General features: G+C 40.7%; 1 protein-coding gene across 2 annotated transcripts in view; it reads right to left on the bottom strand.

Moving 5' to 3' along the window:
• Positions 1 to 13991, bottom strand: part of rsu1 (Ras suppressor protein 1) — a 65724-nt gene that overhangs the window by 25550 nt on the left and 26183 nt on the right. For both annotated transcript variants that reach the window (XM_062991411.1, XM_062991412.1), the window contains exons 5-8: positions 12193 to 12311; positions 7369 to 7451; positions 6053 to 6167; positions 850 to 982 (exon numbers count right to left, since the gene is read on the bottom strand). In XM_062991411.1, the coding sequence (XP_062847481.1) occupies positions 850 to 982; positions 6053 to 6167; positions 7369 to 7451; positions 12193 to 12311 (450 nt within the window). The remainder of the gene's footprint in view (positions 1 to 849; positions 983 to 6052; positions 6168 to 7368; positions 7452 to 12192; positions 12312 to 13991) is intronic.

Here is a 13991-nt window from a genome sequence, read left to right as displayed (position 1 = left end):
AGCTCCAGTCGCATTATGGGATACATTAGCGGACCACAAGTGTGCATCGCTTGCATACTCAAACATGGCTGCCCAATAAGTAGGTCATCCGGGTACTTCTCGCGTACCTTTTTATGTGTACTATGTATTCGGACATACTAACCGCTCTCGCGTACTCATTTCGCGTAGTATCGAGTATGGAAGTATGCGATTCCGGGGGCAGCCATAGTCCGGCCCCCACTCTGCAGATACGGTGGCCAATTAGTATCTGCTGCAGGCACTGCCAATTATGCCAGCCAGATGGCGCCCAGCCGACCGGTGGCAACATTGAGTTTCGAACCGAGGAGTTCAGAAACTCGGTGCTGGTGTGCTAGCGGAATATCCCACTGCGCCACCTGGGCGCCCATCCATCCACTGTATATTTAATAACAGACAGACATGTAAGCAGGAGACTTACTACATAAAACAGTTTTATAAAGTTTACTGTGTATCAAGTCATCAAATTACCTTGTGGTGAATGCAGTACCACGTTTTATACAACCAATCTGAATCAAAAATTTATTCTAGGGCTTCAAAGTCCAACAAATTAGGAACTGCCAACTGACTGACTGCATTATGACCATAACAGGTTGTGCTGTGCAAGAACTTGAGGGCTTAGGGCATTTTTCTATTCTAGATAGTGAAGTTAAATACACTTCCTAATGTATATCACTACACACACACACACACACACACACACACACACACACACACACACACACACACACACACACACACACACACACTTTCAAACAGTTAAACTCCCTGAGCATCCTACATATTTACACTGATGAGAATCTGAGAGCCCCGCATGGCGACAGGTTTACTTACTACTTGTAGGTCTCGGAGCGCACGTATTCAAAGACGTGGGAGACACCCAACTGAAACTGATCCGCTATGGGAGTCACCCAGGGATTATTCTCAGCCTTAAACACCTGCTTCGGGCCGGTCAGGTCCAGATTACCTACAGAAAAGGAAAGAGAAATGAGAGGACGTTGAAAGAGAAGAAAAGAGGGTCGAAGGGTAGCGGGATGTGAAATTAAAAGCAGGAGAGAAAGGGGTGCGAACATTTTGACAGCGTAACTGTTCAGGTCGCAGCGATGATATAGCGCAGCTTAGGACACGAGGGGCCTAATTAAATTGTTTCTGATTAGAAAGTGTTGAAAAAGCTGTCAGAGGAGCAGCTAAATTAAACTTGGGCCTTGGCATCCAGCATCATGTCTCATAAAAGAAGCAAGGCAGAACTATTAACCCATTTTAGCTGTTAATCTGTTTCCTCACGTTCAGCTCCTGCTATACCACATTCCAGTTACAATCCAGTTTTAGAAAAGTAAAAGCTTATACTGGGACAAAACTTCTCTCTTGTAGAAGCTGCCTGTAATGGATGGATGGATGGCCATGATAACCCATGGGTCATTTCCATGGCAGGAAGCAATAGTGATGGGTCTTTGTTTCTTATTTATTAGGATTTTAACGCCATGTTTTACACACTTTTGGAACATACATGACAGGACAGGTAGTTACTGGTTACACAAGATTTATCAGTTCAAGTTTAATATCAAACACAGTCATGGACAATTTTATACCTCTAATTCACTTACACGTCTTTGTACTGTGGGAGAAAACCGGAGCTCCCGGAGGAAAATTCCTTGGACAAGGGAAGAACATGCAAACTCCACACAGAAAGGACCCAGATTGCTCAAACTGGGAATTTAACCCAAGACTTTCTCGCTTTCCCCCATTCCCACTGCTGTCATGGTGTTTCTGGTACTACCCTCAGTATTTTTACCTCCTGTATGCGGTTGACTGCTCCTTGTTATCAGTGCTTTTCACTTTCCTGTCTTTCACATACATGAATATACACAGATCTGGATGGATGGATGGATGGATGGATACTTTATTAATCCCGAAGGAAATTAAGGCCTCAGTAGCAAGTGACATGAATCAAAAAAGTCAAAAGTAATAGTACACACTACAGAGATTTACATTGTACAAACAAGTATCTGTATAACTACAACACCACTCAGACAACACACAACACCAAACAGGACCTGAGGATGCAGATGGAAATGTTATTTCGGTTAACTGTTGGTCAGTCAGTGTGTCTCTCCCAACACTACGGTTACAAGTACAGTGCTTCAAAAACAAGAAAATTATTTTGACTTCCTGACTGAGCCATAGTATTTGTTTAACAGACATCTTTTGAGTAACTTTAGCTGTTTAGAGAGAGAGAGAGAGAGAGAGAGACACTAAAACACAGCATGATTGCCTGATCTGACTTCATTCCAAAGCTGCATTTTTTCCTGGAAAGTGGAGTGGACAAGTCGGACCGGATTTTGAGAATGTTGCTTCAGAGATGAAAAGCTGAGCTTAAATATTCTTGTGTCACATAAATGGTTATTAAGGGTGATTTATGGTTAGAGGTGTTTTAAAACTAATTGATAAAAGGTTGGCTAACATTAGGTGCATGCCGATATGTGTGCTGGTATCCAAAGTTAAAGTGCTTTACCATCCAAGTGTGTTCTGGAAAATGAAAAATGAAAAAAAAAACTCAATGGAACGAGAAAGTAGAGCACAGTGGATGATAATAAGCTATTTATTATGATTTATTTCCTTTTGAAGCAGCGCTTAGGCGGCGCAGCGGTAAAACATGCTAGCCCACCCCATGCTAGCCCTGAGATCTCAAGCTCTCAGGTAAGAATCTCAGCTCTACTATCAGCCAGCACTGCACCTACACAGACACACAGTCATAGTAGATGAGGAATCTTTTATTCACCCCATGAATTCATGTGTTTGTTCTATTGGTCATGATTTAAATGATATAAATGCATTAAGTTCCTGTGTCTGAGTTAACTGCAGCATGCTCTTCTGAGAGGGGGTATGTCTGTACACAGGGTGCATAATTCATAACACCCATCAGAGGGTGACTCAGGATTAAGCACTACTCCTGCACTTTGGGTTTCACATAGGAGTGAGTGATCATTAAGGCCCTACCTAATTCATACCTTTACAGTGTATTATTTAATATTTAGTGATTTAATGTATTTCCTTTGTGTAGCGTTCAAGTGCAATTCAGTTAGCAATCTCTTAGTCAGAGGTGGGCAATTACATTTTCCAAGGGGCCACATAAGAAACTGGGACTGTTGTGGAGGGCCAGACCAATAAGGTGAACTTAATTCTGCTCAATATTAATTTTATCTCTTTATTTACATTTACATTAGTGACTTAGTGACAAAGTGACTTACATAAGGGATGTCCCGATCACGTTTTTTTGTTCCCGATACCGATCCCGATCATTAATTTTGATCCTGATCCGATACCGAGTCTCACACCGATACTTGTATTTTCTAGATATTGTCTAGATAAGAACTAGATAATACTGTTCACACAGTGCACACTTCAAGTACATTACAGTTATTCAAATTAATCCAATGTATATGTTTAACAACTGAATAGCTCTGCAGTGCTGTAGGAAAAAATGCTGCATCCAAACTATTGGCCTAATGTTTTGTATTTTTACAAAATCAATCAAAATGAGTGATATAATTACAGTTTTACTTGAAACTTTACATTCGAAAAAAAAAAAAATCTGTTTAATGCAGTGATGCACTAAAAATGAACAGAAATCTGTGTAGCAGCTTAACTTGAATATAAGAAAATAAGTTACTTGAAAGCATTACAGTAAAACCTGAAATGTAAAGGCTCTTTTGTTATGAAGGAAAGCCAGTTCTTAAAGTGCTTGTATTGTGACAGTGGTTTGATGGACGTTTGTACACGAAGTGAGTGTGTTTTGACCCTTTAGGCCTTCCATAGAACATGAAACAGCGTGCTTGACTCAACTATCCGGTATTCGGTACCGTAACAGAAGAAGTTAATAAAGTGTTCTGCTCCCAATTTGTGAATACACCGTGTATTTATTTCTTTATTAAACGAGTGCATCACTACGTTGTTTTGTAAACCGGAGTGATCCTTGACTCACACACCATATAAACAGTAAAATTCTACAGTAATGAACGCAGCTCTGCTACTACCGCCTCGTGAAACGCTCGCATTACAGACGTTACACTTCACTGTTGGACTTGTTTTACCTTCCAGTTTAAACTATTTCCACACACCGGACATGCTGACGTAAAACAAAAGATCGGGATTAAGATCGGGTTTAATAAAGCCTCGATCCCGATCTTTGAGATCGGATCGGGACATCCCTAAATACAGTTACAGTATACAGTCTGAGCAACTGAGGGTTAAGGGCCTTGCTCAAGGGCCCAACAGCAGCAACCTGGCAGTGGAGGGGCTTGAACCAGCAACCTTGTAATTACTAGTCCAGTACCTTAAGCACTAGGCTACAACTGTCCACTCTTTATGAGAAGCAGTGAATTGTGCCGTTCTAATAAGCTGTATAGATGTTACAATCAGAAAATTTGAAGTATGCAGAGAAAAAACATCAACATTATTTTACTATTTAAACAAACACATGCAAAAAAAAATGTGAACAAAATGTGCAGGTTTTTAAACTATTTAGTTTTGAGTCTAATTACTTCATTTGTTTTTCAGTCCTTTGTTATTGTTGGATATTCTGTTTAAAATCACTGAGCTGGTCCTGACTGCTTCAGTTCTGGACGTGTTAAACTTTATAAACAGTCTTTGTTGCTTTTGCAGTTTAGTTACTGAAGCTTCAGGTGTGACGCTCCACATCGTTCATGTTCTTTTCAGTTTAGTACCATAACAGCGATTTAAAGCCTAAATTGTGATCCTTAACCAGCTTTACATCTGACTTCAGTAAATAAATACTTCAGTTCACGTCTTGTTAAAAACTCCACCGTCAGTCACACTCAGTTCTGTTCGCATTATGGTGAAGCTGATACACTCGCACACACGTAAATCCAAACTTACGGATATTAAAGACATAGCGCTCCCGTCAAAATCAATCCTGTTGTATTGCATATGTGATGTACATTTATTTACATCTGATTTTTAATTGCCTCGAACCTCATGTCTCCCGGCCCGCCGTACAATGCCCAGGTCTGCTCTTAGTCATAATGTTGCAGTGTAAAGTAGCTAAAACACGACTCGGGTAACTGAGTTTGGAAAACTCACAACCAGTTCTGTTTTTGTATTACCAAATTCAATTACGTAATGACTGCCGTGAAATGTGACCAATGACCAATCTCCCAAATATTGATTCATAATTAATAGGGCTGTAACGATGCACCACAAGACAGTTAAAAATCGGTGCACATGTGCCACGATTCAAATCGGTTATTCATTTAAGATGAATCGATATTCACTTTAAACAGCAGAGGGTGCTGGCGCTATTCACCTCGCCTGGTTGACGGCACTTCACAAAGTTGCCAGGTAGGGGATTTTCCAGCCAAATTTATGTGTGAGGATACTTTCTTTATTTGTATTATTCATTTATTTATATAATGTTGGATTTGTTTTAAGATTTCATTTCAGGTTTTTTTTTTAACACAGTAAGCATTATTTGGCACAGTTTGTACCTACCTCAGAAGTAAAAGGACATTCATTATTAAGATAAATAAAAGATAAGCACAAATACAGCATTTTATTTTATTTACTTTGTCATAATTTGTCTTCAATTTCATTTTGTTTAAAAAAAAAAAAACCCAAAAAATATCGGGAAAAAATCGTATCGTGAACCCAGTATCGTGAATCGCTAATTCGTTACCGTTATCGTTACATCCCTAATAATTAACATACCAAGTTTTAACTAGAACTACTGGCATTCATTTTAAACAGATATTTACAATAATGTTTGTAAATAAATCCCCTTTCGGCTGCTCACATATGTACAGTATGTATGTATTTTTTAGGGGTCAACACAGAAGGTCATTCTGGTCTGCAGATCTGAGTTTGGGAGGGCATCTGGAGTAAACCCTTTTATCCGGTCTTGGGACCTGTCACTGATTAGTGCACTTTCCAATGGCTAGGCTGTTTGGCCACCGCCCAGTCATCAAATCTACGAAAGTGGAGCAAATAGTCTTTATGTGTGTTTAACCTAACCACGACTCACCTAATTCAGGTGGCAGGACAGTCAGTCTGTTGCCCTGAATGTGCAGCTCCTTCAGCTGGGCTAGCTCTCCAATCTCTTTCGGCAGGGAGATCAGGTCGTTGTCCCTCAGACTCAGCTACACAGTAGGACAAGAGACAGAATACACAAACAGGTCAGAAACATCATCCTTGTCATTTACTGGTCTTATGTTGTTCTTTAAGTGCACTTTTTATACCAATTCATACCAAAGACATTAAGTATTGTTTTCATAATGGCTTGGTACCATTTCCGTCCCCAGGACATTATACAACGATCAGGCATAACATTATGACCACCTTCCTAATACTGTGTTGGTCCCCCTTTAGTTGGTCTATTCTGACACCTTTCTATCAGAACCAGCATGAACCAGAACTTATCAGAACCAGCAATCTGAGCTCCAGTAGCTCGCCTGTTGGATCGGACCACACGGGCCAGCCCTCGCTCCCCACGTGCATCAGTGAGCCTTGGCCGCCACCGGTTTACCACTGTTCCTTCCTTGGACCCCCTTGATAGATACTGACCACTGCAGACCGTGACACACCCCACAAGAGCTGCAGTTTTGGAGATGCTCTGACCCAGTCGTCTAGCCGTCACAATTTGGCCCTCGTCAAACTCGCTCAGATCCTCACGCTCGCCCATTTTTCCTGCTTCTAACATCAACTCTGAGGATAAAATGTTCACCTGCTGTCCAATATACACCTAACAGGTGCCGTGATGAAGAGATAATCAGTGTTATTCACCTCACCTGGCAGGGGTCGTTTTGTTATGCCTGGTCGGTGTATGTATAAATGTATATGAAAATTCCACTTAGAAACACATTCTGAGTAGTTAAGTGTGTGTGTTACTAGATTCAGTGTCGAACAAAGATAAAAAATGAAGTTTAATTTCATCGAGTTACTACACACAAACGGTGCCCATTCAGTAGAATGGCCCTGTCGTTCCTGTGAGTATTTAGTACATTCAGTAAGTATGTGTTTAATGGTAAGAGGTATTCTGTAGGTATCACAGAGTAAAAGATACAACACAACACAATACAATACAATAAATGAATGTGTTAAACGTGAGAGTCCAATGCGGCATCTGGTATAGACCATTGTAATGCATTTAATCATAACAAAAAAAATTCCCTCTATTCAGCGTTCCTGTGGGCATGTTGAGCCACAGGCAGCACACACAACACTGAATCCTACCGCACGAACTTGTGATAAAAGATAGCACACACTCCAGAAAAAAATAAATCCAACCAACAGCATGGTGCAGGCGATTGATTTAATGGCAAATTTAGATAAATTACTCACTATCTGTAGCTTAGCCAGCTTGCCAATGTCTGGGGGCAGGATCTCAAAGTCGTTGTCACTGAGATAAAGTGCGCGCAGGGTGGCTGAAATGAGAGAAAAGGTGAGACCGGGGTGCTGCAGACCTGAACGGTGCACTGTCTGATCAATACAGATGGTCAGCGTTGATTAATACTACATGTCCAAACTTACAAAGATAGCCGAACAGGATCAAACAGATCTACTGCAGGTAGGTTAGCACAGATCAAACACAGCGCAGTAAACACACACACAGACAGACACACTGACACGGTTCGGGCTGGATAAATGACAATACTGACTTCACTGTACATTAGGCCACATCAGACTGGTATTATCAGAACATTTTTATTCTGGTCAGGTAACCAATAGATCATGTGTGTTTAAAACTATCCACACTTTTCATTTCCTGCTTAGGAAATTGTAGTTGTAGCCTAGCGGTTAAGGTACTGGACTAGAAATCAAAGGGGCGCTGGTTCAAATCCAACCTCTACCAGTTTGTCACTGTTGGGCCCATAAGCAAGTCCCTTAACCCTCAATTGCTTAGAACATATACTGTCACAGCACTGTAAATCGCTTTGGATAAAAGCGTCTGCCAAAATGCTGAAAATGTAAATGAACACAGTGCTGGACGATAATTCGATATCGATATATATCGCGATAGAAAATGTTTCCATAACGGTGATATGATTTTTAAACAAATTCGATCGATATACATGACGTCAGTGCGTGATGACGTACGCCACAGGCACGAAGCCGGTGCTCAGCGTTACCGCTCTGATTACACTCCGCTACAACACGGTGGATATTAGCGGCTAAATGAGTTCAACAGCTGTGAGTGAACGAGCATCCACAGTCAGGGGCGGAGCCGGGGGGTGGCCGCTTTGCCGGTGTTACTTTTTTGAGGAAGCATTTTTGCACGCAGGTGTTTCCACAGGGACGCAATTCAACAGCGCACCTCAAGCAAGTAGTTCTCCACCAAAACAGTGCAGTTACACACTCAACATAAACGTCAACCGCCAACACTATTACAGAAGAAGTACAGTACTACTGAGTACTAATACTACTAATACTACTGAGTACTAATACTACTAATACTACTGAGTACTAATACTACTGAGTACTAATACTACTAATACTACTGAGTACTAATACTACTGAGTACTAATACTACTAATACTACTGAGTACTAATACTACTGAGTACTAATACTACTAATACTACTGAGTACTAATACTACTGAGTACTAATACTACTAATACTACTGAGTACTAATACTACTGAGTACTAATACTACTGAGTACTAATACTACTAATACTACTGAGTACTAATACTACTGAGTACTAATACTACTAATACTACTGAGTACTAATACTACTGAGTACTAATACTACTGAGTACTAATACTACTAATACTATTGAGTACTAATACTACTAATACTACTGAGTACTAATACTACTGAGTACTAATACTACTAATACTACTGAGTACTAATACTACTGAGTACTAATACTACTAATACTACTGAGTACTAATACTACTGAGTACTAATACTACTGAGTACTAATACTACTAATACTACTGAGTACTAATACTACTGAGTACTAATACTACTAATACTACTGAGTACTAATACTACTGAGTACTAATACTACTGAGTACTAATACTACTAATACTACTGAGTACTAATACTACTGAGTACTAATACTACTAATACTACTGAGTACTAATACTACGGAGTACTAATACTACGGAGTACTAAAACTACTGAGTACTAATACTACTAATACTACTGAGTACTAATACTACTGAGTACTAATACTACTGAGTACTAATACTACTAATACTACTGAGTACTAATACTACGGAGTACTAATACTACTGAGTACTAATACTACTAATACTACTGAGTACTAATACTACTGAGTACTAATACTACTAATACTACTGAGTACTAATACTACTAATACTACTGAGTACTAATACTACGGAGTACTAATACTACGGAGTACTAATACTACGGAGTACTAATACTACTAATACTACTGAGTACTAATACTACTGAGTACTAAAACTACTGAGTACTAATACTACTAATACTACTGAGTAATAATACTACTGAGTAATAATACTACTAATACTACTGAGTACTAATACTACTGAGTACTAATACTACTAATACTACTGAGTACTAATACTACTGAGTACTAATACTACTGAGTACTAATATTACTTAGTAGTTGTGGCACGCTACGAGTAAAGGCACTAACGGGCTCTGCGCGTTCCAGTGTTGCCAGATTGGGCGGTTTTCCTCTAAATTGGGCTTTTTTTTTTTTGAAAACAATTTAATGGCAGTTAAATAACACTTCTATTTAAAAGAAAACATTCAGTTTTAAGTAACTCCAGCATTGTAGAAGGCTATTAAAAGTAAAGTAAATTTTCAATGCTGATTTAGCGTAAGTGTTGGTCAGTCTGTGTCATATTCTTGAAAGAAAATTAAAATTTGTTTTCCAGGCATTCACACTAGCATGTTCTGGGGTTCAGATGAGTCTCATCAGTACACACAAGTTTGCAGTCAAATGATCAAGTATTGCAAAGGAATAGCTTTGAAATTCTTCCTCGTAATGTTAAGGTTATAGGTTATGTTTTAGTTTTTTACTTGTCAGGGAAAATGAGAAAAAATAAAAAGCTTATTATGCTAGGCTTGATGTATTTCTACATGGCACTTACTGCCTGTACAGGTAAATGAGTGAGTGACCAAAACATTACTAGATCAACAGCAACTTGCCACATAAAAAAATAAGGTATCAGACAGTTTCTGTGCCACCCCTGTGTGAGCAGTGGTCTCAGTCTGGCCACCACTATGGAAATTGTCTGGCTCCGCCACTGTCCACAGCTGAAAAAGAAGCAGATGAAATAGCTGATAAGAGAGGAAGGACTAATTCAGTCGTGTATTCAGCTTGTATTTCTTGCCAGAAACCAGAAAAGAGGTTTGCAGGTACCACCATCCAATTTTGGTGTTCTTGGCAGTTTTTCTGACATTTGTGTTATTCATATCGATATCGGAATTATATCGTATCGACCGAAATTAGGAGTTGTATCGTGATATAAATTTTAGCCATATCGTCCAGCCCTAAATGAACATTATCAATTTCTTTGTTGATTCAATTTAAAAATGATTACACATACACCGATCCGTCATAACATTAAAACCACCTCCTTGTTTCTACACTCACTGTCCATTTTATCAGCTCCACTTACCATATAGAAGCACTTTGTAGTTCTACAATTACTGACTGTAGTCCATCTGTTTCTCTTCAATGGTACGGACCCCCACAGAGCAGGTATTATTTAGGTGGTGGATCATTCTCAGCACTGCAGTGACACTGACATGGTGGTGGTGTGTTAGTGTGTGTTGTGCTGGTATGAGTGGATCAGACACAGCAGCGCTGGTGGAGTTTTTAAACACTTCACTGTCACTGCTGGACTGGAATTAGTCCACCAACCAAAAATATCCAGCCAACAGCGCCCCGTGGGCAGCGTCCTGTGACCACCGATGAAGGTCTAGAAGATGACCGACTCAAACAGCAGCAGTAGATGAGCGATCGTCTCTGACTTTACATCTGCAAGGTGGACCAACTAGAAGGAGTGTCTAAGAGTGGACAGTGAGTGGACACGATCCACTCATACCAGCACAACACACACTAACTCACCACCACCATGTCAGCGTCGCTGCAGTGCTGAGAATGATCCACCACCTAAATAATACCTGCTCTGTGGTGGTCCTGTGGGGTCCTGACCATTGAAGAACAGGGTGAAAGCAGGTTCAAAAAGTATGTAGAGAAACAGATAGACTACAGTCAGTAATTGTAGAACTACAAAGTGCTTCTATATGGTAAGTGGAGCTGATAAAATGGACAATGAGTGTAGAAACAAGGAGGTGGTTTTAATGTTATGGCTGATCAGTGTAAATATAATCTTACAATCCCTGAGAACACGATGCAAATGGACACTCGGATACACTGAAACAAAACATTCTGCTTGTGTATGTGTATTAAAAATGCAAACATTTATCTGTCTGGTTTCATGTAATGACACATTTATCTAGGTTACATTCATGACCGGACATGCAAACTCCAAACAGAGAGGACCAGAATCGCTCCACCTGGGAATTGAACCCAGGACCTTCTTGCTGGGAGGCGACAGTGCTACCCACCGAGCCGTCCTCCCGTTATGAAATAACGGAGCACCTGATAAACACTCACTGAAATCTAAATCAATCCACTGTTCCCATTGTAAAAGCGCAAGTTTTCTATTCAAATTTTCAATTCTATCCATGCTCTTCGACTGAGTGCGTGTATTCAGATGAAGCCTACTCTTCCTCCTCCTCCCCTTCCTCTGGTACGCTCTGGCGTCGCTGATTGTCCTTAATCACCTGAATCTCATTCATTAATCAGATCCATTTTAATTTGCTTGTGGAATCAGTGGTAATATCAGAGGCTAGAACGTCACCGGTGATAAATACAGCAGACAGGGTGATGTGGAAGGGCGACTGAAGATCTGATTGCTGTGCTGCGTGTTCTCTTGGTGCGGCATTATTATTAAAATAACAGGCCATTAATGATTCATACGGCGCACCAGAGCCGGTCAGTGATCATCACTCGGTGCCTGATAGGGACGGGTTGATTGGAATGATGATGACGTTTTGTCAGTTAACCGTTATGCTGTTTGTGGCATGTTATAGTGCTGTGAGATGTGATGTACGGTGTCTGTGGGTGGAAGTGATCACACGTGTGCCAGACTTACTGAGATAGAAGAAGTTTCCTGGCAGTGACGACTCGTTCAGGTTGTTGTAGGTCAAATCCAGGACCTCCAGCGCTGGCAGAGACCCGAAACCTCTGGGCAGGGTACTTAACCTGTTCATGCTAAACACACACACACACACAGTTACAATTAGGACACAAAAAGAGCCGCGTTTCACATCAGTCATTAAATTACGCTCATAAATTGAATGATAGAATAAATGGAAGCTACAAAACAGCACAGCTACTGTAATAGTTGAATGTAAACCTAGAACCCTGACCCCCCCTCCCCACAACATGCACTAAACTGGTTGGGAGTTTTAACATGAAGACTGACAACATATACGATAAGGTTGCAGCAGGTCGCACAATCATGATGTCGGGCTTCTTCTCTGCACACACTGCTGATACATCGCACATCATTAGTGGAAACTCTCACTGTCCATTTTATCAGCTCCACTTACCATATAGAAGCACTTTGTAGTTCTACAATCACTGACTGTAATCCATCTGTTTCTCTACATGCTTTGTTAACCTGCTTTCACCCTGTTCTTCAATGGTCAGGACCCCCACAGAGCAGGTATTATTTAGGTGGTGGATCATTCTCAGCACTGCACTGACACTGACATGGTGGTGGTGTGTTAGTGTGTGTTGTGCTGGTATGAGTGGATCAGACACAGCAGCGCTGCTGGAGTTTTTAAACACCTCACTGTCACTGCTGGACCGAGAATAGTCCACAAACCAGAAATATCCAGCCAACAGCGTCCCGTGGGCAGCGTCCTGTGACCACTGAAGGAGGTCTAGAAGCTGACCGACTCAAACAGCAGCAGTAGATGAGCGATCGTCTCTTATCGTCTCTAATAGAGTGGACAGTATTTAAAAACTCCAGCAGCGCTGCTGTGTCTGATCCACTCATACCAGCACAACACACACTAACACACCACCACCATGTCAGTGTCACTGCAGTGCTGAGAATGATCCACCACCTAAATAATACCTGCTCTGTGGGGGTCCTGAGCATTGAAGAACAGCATGAAAGGGGGCTAACATAGAATGCAGAGAAACAGATGGATTACAGTCAGTAATTGTAGAACTACAAAGTGCTTCTATATGGTAAGTGGAGCTGATAAAATGGACAGCGAGTGTAGAAACAAGGAGGTGGTTTTAATGTTATGGCTGATCGGTGTATGTGTTTTATTGTTACAGATGTTTTCTCCATTTATCAGGTGTTGGTGGGTTATTCTGGTGTGGCAGATTCTCCACCTTGAGTGTATAACTAGGGCTATACGTCGTCCTTGGTGTGTCCTTGGTTTAATTTTGATATTTGGGTGTATGTACAGACGTTTGTTTCCTTGATGTAAACATGTATTAGTCGTTTAATATCTGTTGAAGGGATTTCGATGGTTTTTTGATGCTATTCCGCTGTGTCCTGGTATCCAGCATAATTTCATGTCATATTCCAGTTCTGTTAGCTTGTTGATTTGTCCTTTGCAGAACAGTCCTAAGTAAACAAGTAAACAATTACTGATCTAAAAAGTGGTAAAGGTACCTGACAATAAGCTAAGAAAGGAAAGAATGTATCTAAATAATAGAGACAGAGACTGAGATCAGAGGCTGAATAACCCTGGCCGTTTAAGCCGCTCCTCTTCATGTCCCGCCCAATTTCATTAGGCACCTTTCACCTGTAGCTCAGTGATGGGAAGCTGTCAGACAAGATACACACGGCCGTGTCAGGGATTTAAGAGAGACAAACACACGGCTGTTTGTGAAGCAATTACACGAGGTGAGGAATTGTTTTGATCA

This window comes from Trichomycterus rosablanca, chromosome 3, assembly GCF_030014385.1.
Source record: "Trichomycterus rosablanca isolate fTriRos1 chromosome 3, fTriRos1.hap1, whole genome shotgun sequence".
NCBI classification, from domain to species: domain Eukaryota; kingdom Metazoa; phylum Chordata; class Actinopteri; order Siluriformes; family Trichomycteridae; genus Trichomycterus; species Trichomycterus rosablanca.
This window is presented reverse-complemented; position numbering and strand designations above follow the sequence as displayed.